We start from the raw sequence: 22,245 nt of genomic DNA on the forward strand, positions 1-22,245 counted from the left end.
CCATTTAAATTAATTTAAATTAATATTCTAAAAAAACTTATCTAATTAATTAATAGCAAATAAAAGAAAATCATAATTATACACTGCCGGGCAATAAAAAAGTTCCACTTACAAAATTCCGACAAACGACCCCAATTTTTTCAAAGATTTAATTAAAAAACCGGCCAAGTGCGAGTCGGGCTCGCGCACAAAGGGTTCCGTAGCAAATTACAGTTAAATCAACCTATCTCAAAAACTATAAGAGATACTTTGATCAAACCAAAAATCGTTGAAAGAGTTAATTAGCATGCATCACCTCTATTTTTTTTAGAATTTTATACCCCGTAGTTATAAAAATAGAGGGGGGGGGACATACTTTTTACGACTTTGAGAGCTGATATCTCAAAAACCGTTCACTTTAAGAAAAATGTTTTTTAGAAAACTTTATATCATTTTAAAAGACCTTTCCATTGATAGCCCACACGGGTATGTACATCGAAAAAAAAAATTTCATCCCTCAGTTACATGTATGGGGGGCCCCACCCCCAATTCTTTTTTTTACTATTTAGTGTCATATTTTTGTAGCGGTTCATACAACACATATTCCCATCAAATTTCATCACTGTAGCACTTATAGTTTCCGAGTAAATCGGCTGTGACAGACGGACAGACGGACAGACGGACATGACGAAACTATAAGGGTTCCGTTTTTGCCATTTTGGCTACGGAACCCTAAAAATGGAACAAAATTACCGATTTTAGTTGGTAATATCCTGATGCTCTGTTAAGCTAGCTTTTTCCGTTTAGAAGTAATTTGGTGTTTTTCTCAGTGGAACCTTTTCATTGCCCGTGATTGAATGATGAGGATTGGATTCCTCTGTTCCTCTGACTATCCCTTCGGTTATAACAGCCGATACGCAAGCATGATCTCACGAATAAGGAGGGTTACTCCAGCTTAAAAAAAAACAAAGTTTAAATAAAACCCTAGATACATGACTTTATATTATTAGCAAATAAGCGCTCCGAAACTTCGTTTTTCGTGAGCTAGAGACCATTCTGCTCCTATCTGACCACATAAAATCGACATGTCAGACTGGGGTTCCGCTCATCTGGCATAATCTTTATTGACCAAAACTTATTTCGCATAACTCGTATGGTCTAAACTTTTTTGGCCGAACCATCACTTTGCCAAGACTTACGTGGCATAAGGCTCGTTTCGTCTAAAACTCTTTAGGCACAATCTTTAAACACCTAAGTTTCGTTTGCTCAAATTTATGTTCGTCTATACCTATGTATAATCTTGTTTCTCCTAATGTTATCTTAATAAATAATATTTTAAGTATGTAGTAAATGTACAAATTGTGGTATTTTTCTCCTACATCCCGAAAATCACGATATTGTATGATCAAAAAATCGAAAGTTAACGACCAATATAATTATTACAAACCCCATGAGATCGAAACCTAAAAATAGGTGCGACGAAGAGCAAAGCGAGGAGGAGCGTGTTAGGTGCACATGTTCACCAAAACCAAAGCGGAGCGCAGCGAAGCGGAGCGGAGCGTTTTCCAAACAGCGGAAATAATACAAGGCACCAGTTTGCGCTATGTAGGGAGACGCTCCGTCAAAGTTAAAGCCAAACGAATATTATTACTTTGTATAAACCTATGCCATAGCATTATTAGGCTATTCAAGATTTGGCCATACCATTATTAGGCTAAACAATGTTATGCGAAATAACTTTTTACTAAACGAGATTTATGCCATACGATTTTCGGCGTAACGAGACTTTGACCAAACGTTACTATGCAATACGAGATTAGGCAAAAAAATGTTATGCCAAAAAAGGTAGAACCGTCAGACTGTCTGTCTCAAGAGCTCAACTCACAGAAATGGGCAATGGGCAGGTCGCCTCGCGTATAAAATTCACTTACGTTCCTATGCGGCTGATGCAACCCGCTGCCCACCGCCGTCATACGTCACTCGAAATAGTTGGTTTCTCAATCTTCAGCACCAATCGTGATTCATGAGTTCGTAAGGAAAATCTCGCATTATACACTAATTAGACATCTATTCACATAGAATATCGTCAATGAAATGCGCCTGCCTCGTTTATTATATATAAGGCGTTTATTCAGCCAAAGTTGCCTGGAAGAGATCGTTAGACCCTGGAGGACTCGAAAAACGGACGAACGGGAGCTCTCGTGCAATCGGCACGTGCAGTCAGAAACTTAGTTTTTCGTCATAATACAGGGTGTTGCAAAAAGGGTATACTAAGCCGAAACCTACATGTGCAGCATGGTATATCTAAGCCCGAAACTGAAATCAAAATTTGAAAATTCGCAAAAAAAAATCATTTTTCATAGAAACTTTGTTGGTCACGTGACTTTTTACAATGGAAAATAAAAAAAAAATCGCGAATTTCCAAATTCTGATTTCAGTTTCGGGCTTAGATATAGGTACCATGCTGCACATGTAGGTTTCGGCTTAGTATACCAATTTTGCAACATCCTGTATAGGGTGGCCCCCTGTATACTATCTCAAATTTAAAATTGTAATAAGTAGGTACCCTACCTATAGTTGTTGTGTTTTATCAATTAAATTAAGTGCATTGTATCGAATAAAGTCCGCTGGGTTGTATATTAGTGCGCTGTGCCTACGACGTGATGCGTGCCTGATTATGATTATCTTTTACTACTTATTATGATTATAAATACCCTTACTATAAGTTTTTATTACGTATGGACACCACTCTTTTTGGCACAGGCGAAGATAAGTGAAAGAGATTGTTTTATAAAGAATACTTAGAAAGACGTAAATCAATTAAGAGTCTTCGTCGTATGTCTTGAGGTCTTGTGAAGGTTCGTTTATATTGCACAATGTTGGATTTTTTAAACTTAGGTTAATAAGTTTTATTCACTCTGTAAATACTGTATAACCTTGTACGTTTATGTGTTTTTATTTTTCACAATTTTAATTGGGAAGAACCCAATGTGCTGCAAGTTTATCTTTTTTCATCATTCACAGTATATTTTTAGACCCTAATTGTTATTTTTTGAATTAAAAACTAATTAATGATCGAATTAGTAACCGCAAGCGTTTTAGCGTTCAGTTGTTTAATAATGTCGCTGTGTGTAATTTTGTTGGTAGGTATACCTAAATAGTAACCATACAATAAAATGTCTATAGACTCTAGATATAGGTAGTTATTACAGAGATAGCAGGATCAGAATATTTATTACCAACTAAGAACGTAGATATTTTGATCAAATTCTTAATTAAATGTTTTAAAACTAGGGGTACTTACTTAAGGCATGGTGTCGACATTTTGTAAGTGGCACTTTTTCATTGCTAATGAGTGTATCAGTTGCCCCTATGAAAAATACTTAAAACAGACCCCATCTTATTTATTGTTTAACTACACTTGCCCATTTTAAATCGGTTACTACTTAGCAAGAGTCATGGGGAAACCCGTGGGGGAAAAAAATGTAGTAAAAAAAGTGAATGGAAGTGGGTGCCGGCTTTTAATTTTAAAACACCACCGTTTTAATGGCACTGCTCTAGTTTTTTTTTATTTATTTACTGACGTCATTGTCACTCGCTCGTGTAGAGTTTTATTACAAATGAAAAAGTTGTTTGGTACGAATCATAACTTGATTCGTAATAATTTGATTGACGCCATTGATTTCATCGTAATTTTATATTGATTTATCATCATAGCAGCAGACATCTCTAGGTATGTTGTGGTGAATGGAAAATATTTGTGTAACAAAAACTTAGACGAGTCCGTGGCTGACATATCCCTGATTACATATTTTTATAGGGCGGGACCAGGTAACCGAACTGGAGCCTGTGGGGTCACTCTACATATGACGAAATACTAAGTTTCGAACCGCTGTCGCTGCTGCGCGAGTCATGACTTCATCTCGTTGTATTAAACGTGCCGATTGCAGCAGCTCTCTTCGTTCGTTTTTCGTCAGTGTAGAATAACCCTCCTGCAGGCAACATTAGTAGGACCTCCCCATGCCACTCAAACTGATGATTTGATGATAAAGCATGTTGCCAAGTGTTATTTATTTTTGAGGATTCCCTTTTCTTTTGGAAATGTTCCGTCAATGACGTCATAGTCTGCGCTCGTGGTGCCTCAAGCATCGGATTTTGAAAATCATCTTATAAGGTTATTAAAAAAACCGGTCAAGTACGAGTCGGACTGTGAATACGTTAGTAGTTAACCAAGTTTTACAAAAAGTGTCTGGATCTCCCACTTTCATACTTAACCCGTCACAAGTTTAGCGCTGTCGGACTCTATTATTGACCGAGTTAGTTACGAGTAGCTTAATTGGCAGACTGGTCACATCTGTCGAAGAACCGATAACCGATGTGATCTATCTAGAGTAGAGACCGCGACTTGGCAAACGTAATGTGGGATCCCACACCACTACATACGGGCGCGCCCTCCGGCTAGATGGGGTGACGACTTGCGAAAGGTGGCTGGTTATGATTGGATGCGGAAAGTCATAAATCGAATCCAGTTGCGTGCTTTGGGAGAGGCCTACGTCCAGCATTAAACTGCTATAGGCTGATGATGACCTTAACCCATTTCGCAATAGGTACTTCAGTAATTGCGTTTAAAAAAATCAGTGTGTGGGGTTGTCAGTGTTTTCTATACAAACGGAGATACTTCAAGCAACGCTATGAATAAACGAAATGAAATGAAATCTACTTATAGACGGTAGGTTGGTGCGTGTGTATTTTATTTTACCAAACAATACCTACACATTACCTATGTAGCGAACGACTTTTTTTAAGTTTTGTCCAACTGTCAATTTAACCTAAATAACTAACTCTTAGCATTAAATTACTTTTTAATTAAGTACCTACAAATTAGTTAGTTTTTGTGTTTATGGTTATCTAACTAATGATAATGGTTTGTTTTCATCGGGCCAATGACCTCGAGTAAGTGACATTTTTAGGGCATCAAATAAGATTACACCTACCCACTAACGTTTTTATACACTAATCTAGTTTCAGTTTACAGTTAGGTACGGTCAGTACCTACCTGCAATAATAATTGTAATTGAAAACATTACTAGAAGTTCTACCTAGTTAACCAATCAAACACAGGGCCGTAAATTTTTCACCGAATATTTCAGCTTAGACATTTAGGTTATTTAGTTTTTCTTATGTTTAATAATTATAATAAGTCAAATTACTTTTGGTTTAATTGGCCGGCCGGTAAGTTCACTTTCCGTTGGTGGCGCTAGTTCTGCGTTGTAAACTCCCGAACTACGAAATTACCGAAACATGCCGAAACTAAGAAAAGCGCCATCTATATAAAGAGCTTAGATCTTCATGCAACTACTAATTTCATAGTTTTATAGATGGCGCTAGCATCACATTGCAATGGCGCATTGCAAACAGAAACAGCTGATAAAACGAAAGATAAACTTTGATTCCGAATTACGTTTCTTGAGTTACAATGTATTTCAATTAATTTAATTGTACTACTTATTATTAAAATTTATTGTGACAGTGATGTGAGTGTAAAAGGTTAAAGTGAAGTAAAAAACTTGAGACGGTGGCTGAGACAGTGTTTTGTTTATAAAATCTTTTCAATAAATTATAACCTCAAAGGTAAACAAAACAAAACAGAAGAACATCTTACAGGTTGGTAAAGTGAATCATAGATAGAATATCGCAGACTCGTGCTTTTTTCCTCAATGGTAGATTATTGTCGAAAAAGAGACGAAACCCGTTTCCCTACCACAATTTCATTTTGTGAACCACAGTAGCACAGTAGATATGAAGGCGCTAAGTACACCATACATTCTGTACGTGCAGGGATAGCTTTAGTGTTGCTTATTATTTGTGTTGAAAATTTCGATATGTAGGTATTGATTAAACACTTACCTACATTATATTGCACTGTCTACTACCTACTACTAGATCAATTGGGCCACATTATTATATTATCCTATTCTTATCAAATAAATAGGTAAACAATCTGATCTAATCTTTATCTTTACACATGTTGTATTTTGCTACCAGTTTGCTACTCATTAATTAGTTGGGTATTCTGTAGGTATCTTATAAGTAGTAGATGAGAGTCCATTAGATATTAGGTTACCTACATTTTATTATACTTTGCTAAATTAAATGGCCTTAATTTTGGTCTAGTAGGATAAAGCTATTATTGATATCATCTAAATATTTATAGCTACGTACAAATTATTGTAGTAGACCACATATAAAAACTCAAGTTAATGAATTTAGATAACAATTTTACTTAGATTAACGATAGGTAAGTACAAATAAGAATTTCGTAGGTATAGATCGTTGCAATTTAAGCGTATCTATAGGAGGTTATTTTGGTGTACATAGTTTTTCAAAGGAAGTCTGTAGCCCCGGTGACCATTAATCTCTTAGCTTAGCTCGATGATATTATCATTGAAGCAACCGGATCAAAATACAGTATAATATATTATATGACTACAAATACAGTATATTATACACATATCCTAGTACTTTAAAAACCCGCCTGGAAAAAACCTAGTGTAGGAAATAGTAGGAATTGAGTTCCGTTAGTACATGCGTAAGGCAACGCATACCCTGCAAACCTGGTTGACATTGTAGACTGATGATGATAAACAGAACTTTGGTAATTATAACTTTTTTATTGCCCGCGCGGGAACATTTTTCAGTAAATATGTGATACATAAGAAAGCAACTGCCTCAAACTTACCTAAAACGTTATCGCATCAAGTAAATAGAGCTTTGTGAGTGGCTCAAGCGGTGAGCCGGCGACAGAGGCTTCTTTTTCTTCACACTAGATGCCAGCCGTTCAGTCGCAGGCATGTCCGTCACAACTCAGCACCGAACGATCCTTTCAAACACTAACAAACATAATCAACACAAGCACTGCATCCGTTTTTGGGTACACCAACTAATGTAACGGTAACTAACTCGAGTTCGTTATCGTTTTCGAAACTGACACATCGTTCGATACACTCGTCTTGAGAGACGGATGCCACACTGGAACAAACGCAGCCAGCCCTAATAGGATCCCACACAAGGATGTAGGCAATAATGAGGAATGTGATCACTGGCACGATCAGGGAAACGCACACAACGTGCTCGGCGAACAGAAGAACTCCAATGTTGACCGGAGCGAGGTATGCGGAGTCTTAGCATTGACTGGCGGCGCCCGCTCACCGCAGGATGCGGCCCATTAGGCAGAAGACCCATTATTGTATTGTCGTGGGCTTATCGTAACGTTTGTGGTTCGGTAAAGTCTTCTCAAATTGCCACTCGCCATCCGGGAGCGATAAACGTGTGAGTGCTCTCCGTGATTAGGGATTTATACTCCGCCGTTCTAAATAAATACGATACCGATGATCAGGATGATCTACTTGAGGCAACCGAATAACCCACATTGACCAGACATATATTTCCATCTCACAAAGCATACCAACGACCTATATCTACCTACATCCAGAAAATATGACCAAGAACCGACTTTCGTAGAAAGATACAAATATCTGGAATAAGTGAAACGAAGAGGCCAGAAGGGAATCGTCATGTGACGGACCGGATCCTGCATTACTCACGCTCATTTGCTCAATTGAGGAGTTAAGGACCGGCGAAGCTCTGAAGCCGGCCGCTTCCTCTGTTGTTTCACACAGGAATCTAAGAAAACAAAAAAAAACACCTCATGGAAATAAACAGAGGCGATGGGTACGTAATGATTCGCTTATGCTTGGAAACCATACCGCACATAGCATGCCACGAGAATCTGGTTTAGTCTGGTGAATAAATTGTGATGTCCTCAGAATACGCGTCTCCCTCCCTAGCCAGTGCCCACTCAGATTGAGGACAAGTCGAATGACCGCCTTTGATTGATGATGACCGAATTTAAACAAGGATACCCCGATGAGCTAGTAAGGTCACATGGGGAGGCGAACGTGATTGAAAATATAACAGGATGTCGATGTAGATTGAATGCAAGCCAATTATAGGCTTCGTAGAATTGAATACCCTATCAGGTAAAACCGCGCTATTAAAAGTCACAGACTCTTATGATCAAGGTTAAATAACACTACTGAGAAACACATAAAGATAAACGGAGCTTCCGAAATTCTATGAGCAGGTAAAAAGTATAACAATCTAGAAAATTCTTGCAGTCCATGACCATTCTTAATAATACATAAGTAGTTCAAAGACTACATTTGACGGCACATTGCAATTCTTGGCTGCAACGTGACTAATGGCATCGCATTTTGTCTGAGCTGAGATATCTAGTGCTAGTCTTTATAAAGCAAACAAAAATCGTGGTCACACAATGACACAGCTGTTCATTCTAAACTAACTACTTTTGTTGTTTCCAATTCGGTGTTAGTCTCTCGTCATATTTTTTCGCGAATTCATAAGAATACCAGAGTTTGGTTCTTACAGTAAATATTTCTAACCGAAACGTGGCAAACCATATTTTATATATAGATGATGACGTCTTCTCCTACTATGATGTTGTGATACTGAGGCCCAAAACAAGGCCACGCTCAACAAGTCTCTGCTGCGTTGCAATAGAGATTGCGATAGCATCACTGAAACTCTTAGTAGATATAGGCCCGACCAAGGCGCGGCTGTCACACCACCTTTTTCAACCAATCGTATTCGATTCCGTCGATTGCATTTTAAAAACCTGCTTTGGCAGCGTTAATTAACAGTAGGTATTTTTTACGGCAAATACGTAGTTTACGTAACGTGACGACTGGACGTTTTCGTAATGTTTGACGGAAGTTCAGTTTCTAGCAGAAGATATTTGTTAAAAAATCTGGAAACGACGTTTTAATTTGATAGAAACTCTAGGAATGTTGGAAATAATAGTAGCCGTTTACCTTTAATTTATTTTAGGAATTTTACGTAAGAATTGACGCGAAAAGCCATTACCTCCTACCCTGTAGTCAGTCTCAGGCTTCGGCTATTTCTTGCAAACTTTTGATTGCTCATGAACTTGTACAACTTTAATAACTAATTAATAAAATGGAGGTAGATAGACCTGTAATTTCAAGGGAGACATTCTAGCAAAATTCGTTCTATACTTAGTTTTATATGTCTGATTATAGATAAGTACATAGGTAAGGTACAAACTGACGCCGGAAGCAACTTTGCTTTCTTCTGTATAGTACATAATATGTGCACCTATTAAATATGTACAAACTTAGGTGAAGGTAGTTAAACTATATTTCTAAAATGTAGGTCAACCAATGTAGTTTCTGTTCTGATGCAATATAAGATAAACTTGCTGTAGTTTATTAATTAATTAGGTCCTATTGATTCGTTATACGCTATTGTTCCGATTTGTATAAGAAAGGAGATAAAAAACTGGCTCATACTGGAAACTAAAGATAATCTGGAAACTATTTAAGTACATACAAGAACTATGTAAGTATAGAATAATAGTAAGGTTATTTGATTTAAGTAAATATTTTTCTAGTAATAAATATTTATTACTAGAAAAAAAAACACGCACTCCCGCCTTGTACTAATGTACTCCCTTGCGGGGTAGGCAGAGGTGCATTGCTGCACCCACTTTTCGCCAGAGTGTTATGTTAGTCCCAATGTAATAGGGGGCGGGCCTATTGCCATTTTACGGGCACATCCAAGACCCGAGAACAAATATCTGTGTTTAAACAAATATCTGCCCCAGCCGGGAATCGAACCCGGGACCACCGGCTCAGTAGTCAGGTCACTAACCACTACGCCATTCGGTCGTCTCAAATAAATATACTTGCATAATATTAGTTATTGGTTTCATTTGTGTATCTAAAATTTAGTTATATTCAATATCTGATTTAGCTAGCCCAAGTTCAAAACAAGAACGTACCTAGTGTTCCTTGTTCAAATTCAAAACTAATGACATCCTACTTCCAAAATATTAAAATTTTCCTTTCTCAATAAACAGCTTTAGAACCTAATAGATAATTTCGCAGTGTGACTTCAACCTTCGATAGCTCAGTTGGTAGAGCGGTGGACTGTAGTGTGCAATTCAAAGATATCCATAGGTCGCTGGTTCAAATCCGGCTCGAAGGAACATTCCTTTTTTTCTTTTGGAAAATATATTTCTTTTTTTCTTTTGGAAGATAATAGCTTTTAGTGATAAGATTTTCTTTTAGACCCTAAGGGCCACTTGCACCACCATATTAAATCTAGATTTAGTGTTAAATCTCGATTTAGTGTCAAATATTTATATGGATTGACGTTTCTTAAATCGAGATTTGACACTAAATCTAGATTTAATATGTTTCTGCAAGTGGCCTTATGTTACAACTTTTTAATTTTATATCTATCTATTTTCTCAGAAATTAATATAATTAAAAAAAGCTTTGAATGATATCTAGTCTTATTACCAAGTATACTTTTATGATTTGTATATTTTATAATGTACTATAATAAATATATATTCTAAGAAATTAATAATAATTGAACATAATATAAAAAGAAAAAAATATCTGTTTCCGCCCGGGATCGAACCGGGGGCCTTGTGCGTGTGAAGCACACGTGATAACCACTACACTACGGAAACATGTCTATGGACAGCAAAATTTTCAGATTTATTTGAATGCTAACTTTAAAAAGCAGCGGTTATCCTTTGATCATCGGTTAAGTATCATGTTGTGATTTTTGTTTTTTGTACAAAATGGCCATTTAGATTTATTTTATTACAGTGAAACTATAAAGTCCTGAAATTAATGTTTGAGGAACTAAAATTTTCAGCAGCCTGGCACCATTAGAAAAGAAACATAAAAGTCATAACAATTGTTTATGTCAATAGGCGGTGGCTGTTTTTTTTAATTTTCTTATTTATTATAAGGATAATCTAGATAAAAGCAACAATTTACGCTTGGTTAGAATTAGGAAGATGAAGAAAAATATTCGTAGTCAAGCTAGTGAAGTTATTTATCGAGTTTTAATACAATGTTTAGCGGAACATCAAGCTGGACACATTTTGTCGAATTTGGAGGATGTTTACGCTCGTACAGCGTCTATGACGGGTATGTAGCATTGTACAAATTGTAATAACTCATTTTTATTAGTACCAACGCTTCATTTATCGATAAACCTAGGTTTAGAGCCCAAGTCGAACATTGTTTACATACCACTGATTGTAGGTTTCATCTGGTTTCAGTTAAGTCAAACCTTAACATTTTGATACTTGAAGATATATGTTTGTTTACTTACTAAATTCATATTGTGTGAATTTGGGGGGCATTGTGTAACTCAAAAAGATTTTTTTATTTTATTTTATAGTTACTACGGACCAGCGTGCCAAAGAGGGCAAAATATGGAATATTTCTAACTCCTGGAAGAAACAGAACTGGCCGTCAAAAAAGAGAAATTGATGTCTTTACTATGTGTGCCCTTCGTCAACAGATCCAGTTTTTTTATACAGTTGTAATAACGCTATCTAAATAAATATTTATTGGTTTCACTATTAGCCTTCATATTAACATCTTCTAGCTTGTATAAGAGCTTTTTTGTGGATGGTAAGTTGTTTTTAAAATACATAAATAGGTAGGAAGTTAACAGGCAAAATATCAAGTATCAAAGTCAGTTATGTTTCTCTATATAGGGTTGCTACATGAAAGATAGCAGTGCCCTCATTTAATTTCAGGACTTTATAGTTTCACTATACATAAATAGCTTAGAGGAACATCATAGGAACAGTGTCGCCATCTGTACTTATTCACCATGAACTATTTAATTCTATTATTTCCCTACTTGAAGTACCTAGTCGGGTATTTATTTATAATAAATGTATGTTCACCGCGCTCGATGTTTCACGATGAAAATGTTCCAGTGACATAGGACTTCATTACTCCTAAACGGATTATAGCTTCCTTCTCGACTGTAATATTGAAGTATATTTTAAAAGCGTATCAGAATATTACCAACTAAAAACTAAAGTTTTTCGTTTCTATTATGTTTGGGCCATTAATTGTGGTCGGCATTTTGCGGGTGGAACTTTTACGAGAGTGTAGGTATTATTTGTAACTTCACTTATTAAGTAGTATTTTATTTATTCTCAGATACATAATTTTATCAGTGTAAAATTTTAGTTAGTACAGTAAAAGTTCCATATTTCCAATAATGTTAAGGGCGAATCTAAAAAAAACAAAATTAACTTATATATTAGGTAAAAGCCCTTTTCAAAAAATGCCGACTCAGTTGAAATTTAAAAAAAAATGGAACCAAACTTTAATAGAATACCTAGGGCAAGAAATTAATTTTTGAAAACGTTATATAAACGATAATTATAAGGACCAAATATAAACTCACCTTAAAATGAAACTGCCTAGCTCAGAGCACTGGCTGAAAAAAATCCGAATAAAAAACAATTCAAACTTGGAAGCCGCGGGCGCCTCACACGGTGGCGCTAGTATGGCGGTGGCGAACAACACCGACACAGCTCTTTTATACTCACATGATTCCAAATTAATGCTATTTTATCTACCACCCGCTGAATATAACTCTTTACACCCCATTCTGAGGGCGCGCCTCATATCAAACGTACCATGTAATCTAGTGCGCACCCTGTCCTCATGACCAATGACTTTGCTACTATGAACAACCCAATGCGACATTATTCTAAGCTTACATTTCCTGCGATGTTCAATGCGGTGTTGTCATGAAGTTTGTTGGGGAGGGTGGTAGATAGCAAGCAAGCAATGGACGAATATCCAAAGTGTCGCGTGTTAGTACTTTTGAAAGGAAATATGGAAATATTTTTCTTGCGTCAACGGCGGCCTTATAATTTTCGTTGAGGTCGCTCAAATGTATCGCGAAATTACGTTTTGTGTCGTCACATTCTATTTCTATTTGTGACGTTTTCTAGGATTACTCTCCAGGGGTTTGCTTATTCTTTGTCTGCGTCGCCACGCCATGTAATCCCTATTAGGTATTAGGTATTCCTCATTTTAGGCCTTATTTCGTCAACGGTCACATGTTATCAGATAATTTCTCGGGATAATTTATATGGTAGGTACTTACAATTTTCTAGGCCTATCACTATCAACAACCGAACCCGTTAAAACATTGTAATTCGTTCCAAATTCAATCATATTTTGTATTAAGTATTATTTTGACATTAATTGGTCATAAGTTCGTAAATGTTTCATAGTTTTGAATTGTCGATTACTAGGTGCACGAAAGGAGCCCCAGCGAGTGACGTACCTATCCAATTATTACGTCTGGATCACTCTGGGTAGTCAGCGACTGACGCTATTCTGTCATGCCTAATACTCTAGATCAGGGGTCGGCAAGTAGTTTTAGGTAGAGTCCGGATATTGGTCGAAAATTTTTTAAAGGTCCAGAAAAAAAAACTGATAATAATTGAGTAAGTACAGCTATTTATTACTAAAATTAGTTAAAAAAATGTGTCGGCGGTCTTGAGCCAGGTTTTTATAGTTTGGTTCTCGTGAAGAACAACTAATTCGAAGAGTGTCTTCTAAGTGAGTGTCTTTTAATCTCAAACAAGATTTGTTTTACAAAAAAATCTGAAAATTTTAAAAAGATTTTTCGCATATATTATATCGAACCAAAAATAGTCGCCAACTTGATGGCAAGTTTTTTGCAATTTTGATATTTTCTGGGACATGTTTGACCCAAAATTCTTCAGTTATCACCTTTTTATATACCTATTTGCAAGGACACATCTTCTTGCAGATCAATTATTTCCATTTGAAGTGACGCCTTTGGCAGATTAAATAACTTGGCACCAAGGACCGGTGCTTGGCAGCCACATCTCTCCATTCAGCAGCTGCATCAACTTCAAAGGGTGACTTAAGAAACGGAGATAGCTTTCCCATCTCTGCTAAGTCTTGGAACCTTGTGGCGAATTCGTTGCTAAAATAAAAAAAATATGTAAACATTGCTTCAGAGTTCTCCTCATTATAATTATTATGGTCATCGGAGAAGCTATGAGTACCTATGAACAGAGCGCGCGCGGCGAATCGACGGCGATATCGATGTTGTAAAACAGATTAATTTGATTAAGTTCATCAACCGTAACACCAAAATCAGGATCTTTAACTCCAACGTAAAAACTGTCCTCTTATACGGGTTAGACTTGGTTTGTGCGTAAAGATATTTCCCACAAGCTTCAAGTTTTTCTGGGAATATTTTGGCCACGAACCATCAGAAATGAAGACCTTTGGACTCTCACAAACCAGAGACCTACGCATTTAGAGATCCTCGATCGAAAATGGCGCTGGATAGGTCATTCGTTGCGGCAGGAGGACTCTCGCCTCACAAAGCAGGCCCTAGTTTTTGCCCCGCAAGGAAAAAGAAGGATAGGGCGCCCAAGAATAACTTGGATAAGGAAGGACATTAGCCCCTCCTGGGCTAATGTCCTTATCCATGTCAAGTCGATCAACATGAGCTGGCCAGAAGTTGTGGCTGCTGCCTCTGATCGTCAGAAGTGGAAAGCTGTAGTTGCGGCCCTATGCTCCACTAAGAGTTAAAGGACATAAGAAGAAGAAGAAGGTACTAAGTTAGCTTGGTGGTTGGTAGCTAAATTGGTTGGTTCAAAATATTACAATAATATTCAAAGTATTTATGTATACTTGACATGCCTACATAACAATATTTGGCGGTCCGAGGTTCAACCTTTCGCGGTCCGCAAACGGACCGCGGTCCGCCTGTTGCTGACCGTTGCTCTAGATCATCAGCTGTAGTGTTTGTTTGCTGCCAGAACATTGTCGATAGGCCTTCGCATCGTCTTCGATATACTTACCTGTGAAGTCATTCCTTGGTTTCCTGACAATCTTACTACCAATCACTTTTTCAACATCTCCAAAGGTTACCTGCTAAAGAATGCTAGCACTAACTTAACCCTTTGAAAGCCAAGACTTTTATCCATTGCCATATTATTTGGCCAGTACTTATCTAGTCCGTGATCAGCTATTAAAGTGATAATAATAGTAAATCGTCGGTTAGTGACACATTTCATATAAGTAGATTAATGTTGTCAAAAGGGCCTCTACATATTGGCTTCGGCCCCATGCACGCCTTCCAAATGTCCGGGACCCCATGGTCCCGAGATGGAAAAACAACAACATAATAATAATTGCTTAAACAGAAACCCGTTCCTTCCAGCCACAATGAAGCCGGTAGGCGTGCTGGTCTCCTACAACCACTCTGAGGGAGAACAAGCGAACATCATCACGGTGGCGGCGTCCGGCATCAAGATCTCCAGCCGCTGGGTGCTGACCCACGGTTCCATACTGTCCCCGTTGAAGCAGGTAGCTTGATACACTGGCTATACAGGGGGTTGTAAAAAGGATAAAATAATCCGAAATCTACGTTCTACTAAAAAATACAAAATACCAACAATATTTCTATGGCAAATATTTTTTTGTTGTTGAGAATTTTGCCTTTTTGGTTTCATTTTCGGGCTTAGATCATACTGCACACGTTGTATGTTTCGGCTTAGTATACACTTTTTGCAACACCCTGTATGAATATTTAGAGAATCATCGTCATATGAGCAGCACTTCTAGTCATCTACAAAGTCATCAATAGCCTTTTATCGACTACGGTTGGTTAAATAGTAACTTCGGTCATAATTATGTGAAGCGGAGGTAGCTCAGTCGGGTAAGCGCCCGCTTCCCGCGCCAGAGATGCGGGTTCGAATCCCGGCGCTGACATGTACCAATGAGTTCTTTTAACTTAAGTACAATGTATACCATCGCTCTTACAGTGAACGAAAACATCGTGAGGAAACCTGCATATCTAGATCTAGCAAATCTAGATATGTGAACCCACCAACCCGCAGTGGACCAGCGTGGTGGGAAAATGGTCCAAACTTAGGAAGGCAGACCTTGGGGATATGCACAACGGTTCCATTCGAGAGAGCCAGGTGCAGGTACTTACACACCGCAGAGAATAGAATAGAGGCCTTAAACATCACTAGTCACTACTTACTATTTGAGTTTTTTCAAACCTACTTCTGTATGGATTGACTGAGTAGATAAGTACCGTCCGTAAGGCATAATAGGAAGAGGCGTTTTTTCTGTATGAAAATAAATTCACGAGAAAACCTATACTTATTCAAAATGATCGTTGTCCCTCAATTTAATTGCCTAGCATGCGTTTACATTAAACTTTCATTAACCCACAGGCCGAATTAATAAGCCGAGCGAAAGGCAAGCCGATCCTAAGCGATCAATTCTACGAGCACCTCCCAGAAATATACGTCACTTGCGAGCGAGAAGACTCTGAAACAGACTACGATGGAGTCGCCAAACTAGCCAGGAAGCGAGAGGACCCGTTGGAACTTGGCCATAGTAGCTACCAGATGAGGGTTTTAACTGGGAGGATATGCCACGTGTGGCAGTGTCCGGTGTTGGATCGCTGTGTGGAGGACATCCTGTATAGCTGGACGATAGGGCATAGGGATGGAGACGCTGATAAGCAGAGCCAGCTCGGGAACACCCTGTTGTCTGTGTTTCTGCTGATTGATTTGGAGGATCAGGTCAGGGGTGAGTGTGTTTTGTTTGTTTGTAGAATTTATGTCGTCACATTTTACACTAGTGCTGTGAAGGCGAAACGCTTTTAACTTTGCATTAGTAAAACTTTTCAGTTATCTATTTAACTGGCACATAAGATAAGGGATAACGCTAATAGCTGCAAACACTACCATAGTCTCACTCTGAATAACCGCAGAAAACTAGCAGATATGTCCATGCTTTACGACCTAGTGCGCGGTCGCGGAGACCCGGCGCTGCTGGCGCAGCTCGGGCTGCTGGTACCCTCCTCCCGCACGCGCCACACGCAGCTTTTCCGCATCCCGTATCATCGCGTTAACTACACTCAAAACACTACTTTAACTCGTATAGCTAAGACATACAATAATATATTTTCTGATGTGGACCCCTTCATCTGTTCAAAGCTAACCTTCAAAAAAAGTATAATTGAGCATCTTAATGAACACTAGATCTAGGTATTTTTTGTGTCTTATCTTATTTAACTGACGCAAGAACTATGAACTGTACCGTATGATATAGTGTTGCTTTACATTGCTTTACACGACTGTACTGACTTAGATTAGAGTAAAGTAATTATATGTCCATACCTAGCGGTCTATGTATTATCGCATGACGACCGATCCCAAGATATATTTTTTTATAATCGTAGGGCTAGGAATGTATGCATATAGATTAAATTATACAATTGAGAATTTAGCTCAAATTGTTGTTATTGAAACTTAACCAACCAAAGCCTAATCGTGGGCATCTTCTAATTGACCGTATAGCTATAAATACATACCTACACCCTTTGATATGTTTGTTGTTTATGCTATCAGCTGAATATCCTTATAACAGTTATCCATACATTATCCAGCAGTTTAATCACTGATCCCAAGACTTGCTAAATGTCAGTCGTAGGGCACTGTTATATACATACCTAACAGTTATACCTATAACATTTTTTTCTAGCAGTTTAACTACTGATCCCAAGATTCGCAAAATGGCAGTCGTAGGGCACTGTTATGTTTTTATTAAGTATATACTTATCAGTGATGGTCAAATAGGTATGAATGTTCTGAAGATTCTCAGTTGTGGCGGTCTTTTGTTCTTAATGTGATGTAAAATGTTATTATTTAAATGATTACAACCGATTACAACCTACTACTATTTATTTACTGTATGATAAATATATATCTTAATTCTATACGCCGGCCTCATCAAACCTAAACATCCTAATAAGTACATAGTATATAATTATATAATATATATTTTTTTTTTGGTACTTTATGTTGCTTCTGGGAACTACAAACTGCATACTACTACTTTAACTATTGTTACTTAATTATGTAAGTCGTTGTTATATTACTTATATGTATTCTTTGTTCTCTTCATGTTTATAACCTTTATATTTAACTATGTCCTCTAGAAAGACGATGATTTAGGACTTTAAGCTTCTTTACTGTTTATTTTTTATACGTGGAAACCTGTAATTGGCTTTGTTATGTAACCCCTACTATAATGCACAAATGTACCTAGATATAAGCTGTTGGTTTTCCCATCAATAAATAAATAAATAAATAACACGTAGGTTAATAGGAATGATGGTAAAAATAAGTGGTTCATAAAGAACATAATGAATCTTTAATTAAATAATGCAGTATTATCAGTATTATGAAACTAAACATTTAGCATTTTTTCTTCTTCTCATTGTTGTCGTCAGTATTGTTAGCCCCAGCGTCATCGGCACCAGCTAAGTTCGAATCTTTCTCACTTTCGTCTTGGTTCTCAGGCACACACTCTCTGCAAACGTGACCTGGAACAAAACATTTGTTGAAATTGAGGCTATTTAGTGAAAACCACGAACGTAGCATATACATATTTTATAATAAAATTATAACATTTTTTTTTTTCGCGAATTTCCAAATTCTCATTTCAGTTTCGGGCTTAGATATACCATGCTGCACATGTAGGTTTCGGCTTAGTATACCCTTTTTGCAACACCCTGTATAGGTAGGTAGTAGGACGACAGACCATGGTGTTCGCTCCTTGGGACCATGAGGTTTCATAGCACGTCCCGCAGTTTTGACATTCCACTTCACCTCCAGAAGACCTCAAAAGATCCTTCTGCGTATTTGGTTCCTTAGTGTTCCAATCTATTTTAGTAAGTACTTTGTCTTCTAACCTTCCTTCGGATCCCGAACCAGCGAGTAATCCTTCCGCCAGCCGTCCACGCTCCCCAAATGGGGCGAGTGCACCGGCAGCAGTGCCACGCCGCTGTCCACTGATAACTTCTTCACCATCCCGGCGGCACCTAGTGCGAGCCCGCCCGCCACCACGGCGTGGCCGGAGCCGAGATACAGCGCCAGGATCGGACCGCATGCGACGCCTCCTGGACAGTGAAAGTGTTTTATCGCTATCAGATATAATGTAGAGCAGCTTAGAGTGAGATAAAACAGAATGATTGCTTTCCAGGAAATGGTACTCAAAGAAGACTATGTAGGATTATTTCAGGCCATAAATTATTGATAGGTACCTAGTTATAAATAACACCCCCCTAATTGTGTTATTTTTGGGGGGGTGTTGTCTAGTTCCTATTACGTGGCACCCTGCTGCACTGGAAAGGAATCTCTAAGCACAACCCTTTCCAAACGCCTTAGTGGGTTTCCTAGCTGTTTTGTGAGTTCATGCATCTGGATATAGAGGTTTCACGATGTCGTCCCTCAACTTCACCGATGTATCATTAAAAAAACACTCCACATCCCTCTCCTAAACATTACAAAACCATCCAATCCTTACCCAAAAAATAGTTAAGCTGATCATCCTCCCCCCTCACTCTCTGCACCCCATTAGCCACGGCCGCGAACACCGCGCCCATCGCCGCTAGAGGCGCCACGTGCATTGCGTACCGGCGGAGCACCCTCCCGAAGCCTGTCGCGTGGGAGTACATGAGCACGTCGTATGTGCCCGCGATTGTACCCGCTATGGCGCCGTAGCGCGCGCATACTAGCATCTGTTGGGGTGTGGGGTTATGGGCTTCTCGTTAGTAAAGTACTTATGTTGTTTGGTTATGGGATTATGAGCGGCGTAAAAAGCGTTTATTATGTGGATTAGGCCTAAAAACCCTTCCCTGGAAGGAGACCCGTGCCCCAGCAGTGGGGACGTGATGGCTTGTGATGATGATGTTGATGCTTTTATATAGGTATTAACCTTTTTATCAATATCCTGTCCATCTGGGGTATCGTAGTAGGTGTAGTGGTTACGCGGTTTCCCTGGACCTTCGAGACTCATATTAGCAGTTTTGATAACTGTTATTTCTAAAATAATAATTTATAGTGTTTGATTATCGCAAAATCGCAAAGGTCTTGCTTGACAGTGCCTTGACGTCTTCGGGCTTGACATGCTTCAATCATAAATTTATTTCCAAAGCCCAAAACAATGTTTAATGAAGATTTGAACACAAACCTGTGCCCAAACACAGAATACCTTTGATTGGTAGAGAATTCTTTTAGCATTAAGTCTACCTTAATACATAATACACTCCCGGGCAATGAAAAAGTTCCATTCAGGAAATCAACTAATTACTCCTATACGGAAAAAACTAACTAAATGACGCCTTCTGAAATATTTAAGTACATATAATGGTACATCAGAATATTAGCAACTAAAATCGTAAACATTTTGTTCAAATATCCGATTAAATGTTTTTTTAAAATTAGGCTATTTCGTGTCTGCATTTTGCAAGTGGAACTGTTTCTTTGCCCGTGAGTGTATAATGCCTACGGGCCCTTAATTAAGAGAAGTACTCATGTTCCTTGACTACAGGCATAATGCAGGCTTGATTGTACATTATACCCATTTGTTCCAAATATTCTTTATTGTATCGAAACATCCCTCCAACTGTCTGGCTAAACTTTCATAAGGCGTACAGTAGAATAAAAATATTTTTCCATTTTTCACGGACTATGTTGTTATTTTGTTGTTATTATGCACTATATTATAGCATTTTACCCCCCCAATTACAGGTCAGAACCACAAGCCTCTGCGGCCGTTATCCGAGCTATACGACGTGGTGGGGCCGGCGCCGGCGCGCGGGGAGCCGCTCGAGATACACTCCACGCCTTTCGGCAATGAGGTGGGTTGAGTGGGTTCTTCATTATTATAAGTAGCCTGTTATAGTCCTGTCTAAGGTCAGGCGGCTAAGAGTGCGTCCCGCGTTCCATGTTGGTGGTCTCCACTTGAGAACTCGTTTCCTCCCCATCATCTACTGACTATATCTGATAGGATCCTGGATTATTTTTAATCCTGGAATGGCCAGAGGAAATCCTTTTAGGTCCTATTATACAGTACAATATATAATTACCGACCGAATGGCGTAGTGGTTAGTGACCCTGACTACTGAGCCGATGGTCCCGGGTTCGATTCCCGGCTGGGGCAGATGTTTGTTTAAACACAGATATTTGTTCTCGGGTCTTGGATGTGCCCGTCAAATGGCAATAGGCCCGCCCCCTATTACATTGGGACTAACATCACTCTGGCGAAAAGTGGGTGCAGCAATGCACCTCTGCCTACCCTGCAAAGGAGTACATTAGTACAAGGCGTGAGTGCGTGTTAACTTATATCTTCATTAATGTATCTCTTAACCCTTCACCCGTCTTCCCCAGGTGTTCCTAAACTCAGTGTCAACGGGCGCGGTGTGCGGCGCGGCGGGGCGGCGGCCGGCGCTGCTGCTGACGGACGCTGCCACCGCGCTCGGGAGCGAGGGGGCGCCCGCCTTCACGAGGTGTGTGTGTATGTGTGTATGTGTGTGTGTGTGTGTGTGTGTGTGTGTGTGTAGTGCAGCGCGCTTTTTCTTTTAGACCAGCTACTCCCATCAGCCTAAAGCTATCTATCTGAAGATGCTCTTCCTCCTTCGCTACTCACCATAACAACCCTGCGCTGTTCATTACCATTCACCATGTCCTATACCACTTACAACTTCATAAGCCTACTACCCTCGTTCCAGTAAGCAGTTGATCGGCATAGTGGTGTGCAGCGTGTCCTGGTGGCGCGGCGAGTGGGCGGGGCTCACGCTGGTGGCGCCGCTCTAGCTGCCGAGCTGGCCGCTAAGCTTACCTCGACTCTATGTTGTTGCATTACCGACCGATTGCACGACAGCTCTTGGTCGATCGTCTTTTGTTAAACTGAAGGAACACTACTGACTGCAACAGTGCGGCGCGTGCTTCTATACATATGTTACCTACATTACTGCGATTTCAATGTACTTACTTAGATTGGAATGTAGTAGCGCGGGTGACAGCATGCGCGTTTCTTTAAAATCTGCACCCTAATATCAATCATTTGCTATATAGCTTATTAGGAATAGAGCTAACCACCACTCTATCTCGTAGCAATAGCGACCGATTGCACAAACTGCTTCTGGTGGTTCGCGATCGTCTTTTGTTATTCTTGAGTAACAAAACCACAGCGCGCGGACCTATACACATTACATAATTATACACCTACATTGCATTATCGAAATATGAAAGAAGGATTGCTCATAAAAAATGCGCTTCAGGAATGTACCAGCGGGAGCGACAACTTTCGCGTATCTTAGGATCAGCACCACACTGAGTCGTGTAAGGTATTGAATTACGGGGAATTATGGCATAATTATGACATTTGCTTCATAAACATCTGACGGTATTTTAGCATCGAATTTTTGCAAGCTTCTTCTTTCTTCCAGTAAACAGCTGATCGTCATAGT

At 38.9% G+C, this 22,245-nt stretch overlaps 2 protein-coding genes and 2 non-coding genes across 4 annotated transcripts; 2 read left to right on the top strand and 2 right to left on the bottom strand.

Annotated features, from left to right (window-relative positions):
- The first annotated feature begins 5,383 nt into the window (after positions 1-5,383).
- LOC105390980 lies at positions 5,384-21,589 on the top strand. The gene is made up of 6 exons (XM_048627942.1): positions 5,384-5,643; positions 15,130-15,275; positions 16,154-16,514; positions 20,525-20,634; positions 21,164-21,294; positions 21,505-21,589. Exons 2-6 carry the CDS (start codon positions 15,135-15,137, stop codon positions 21,587-21,589), a joined length of 828 nt encoding a protein of 275 aa, XP_048483899.1. The 5' UTR covers positions 5,384-5,643; positions 15,130-15,134.
- On the top strand, positions 9,977-10,065 carry Trnay-gua. The gene is given in 2 exon segments: positions 9,977-10,013; positions 10,030-10,065. It is a non-coding gene; the product is annotated as a tRNA-Tyr (tRNA).
- Positions 10,486-10,558, bottom strand: Trnav-cac. The gene has a single exon. It is a non-coding gene; the product is annotated as a tRNA-Val (tRNA).
- LOC105388612 (NADH dehydrogenase [ubiquinone] 1 alpha subcomplex subunit 11) lies at positions 18,121-19,839 on the bottom strand. The gene is made up of 4 exons (XM_048627586.1): positions 19,710-19,839; positions 19,299-19,512; positions 18,685-18,891; positions 18,121-18,315 (listed from the first exon to the last, which is right to left on the bottom strand). The coding sequence occupies exons 1-4, from the start codon at positions 19,788-19,790 to the stop codon at positions 18,188-18,190; spliced, it is 630 nt and encodes a 209-aa protein (XP_048483543.1). The 5' UTR covers positions 19,791-19,839; the 3' UTR covers positions 18,121-18,187.
- Positions 21,590-22,245: the final 656 nt, after the last annotated feature.

The sequence above is a fragment of the Plutella xylostella genome, chromosome 19 (assembly GCF_932276165.1).
Source record: "Plutella xylostella chromosome 19, ilPluXylo3.1, whole genome shotgun sequence".
NCBI lineage: Eukaryota > Metazoa > Arthropoda > Insecta > Lepidoptera > Plutellidae > Plutella > Plutella xylostella.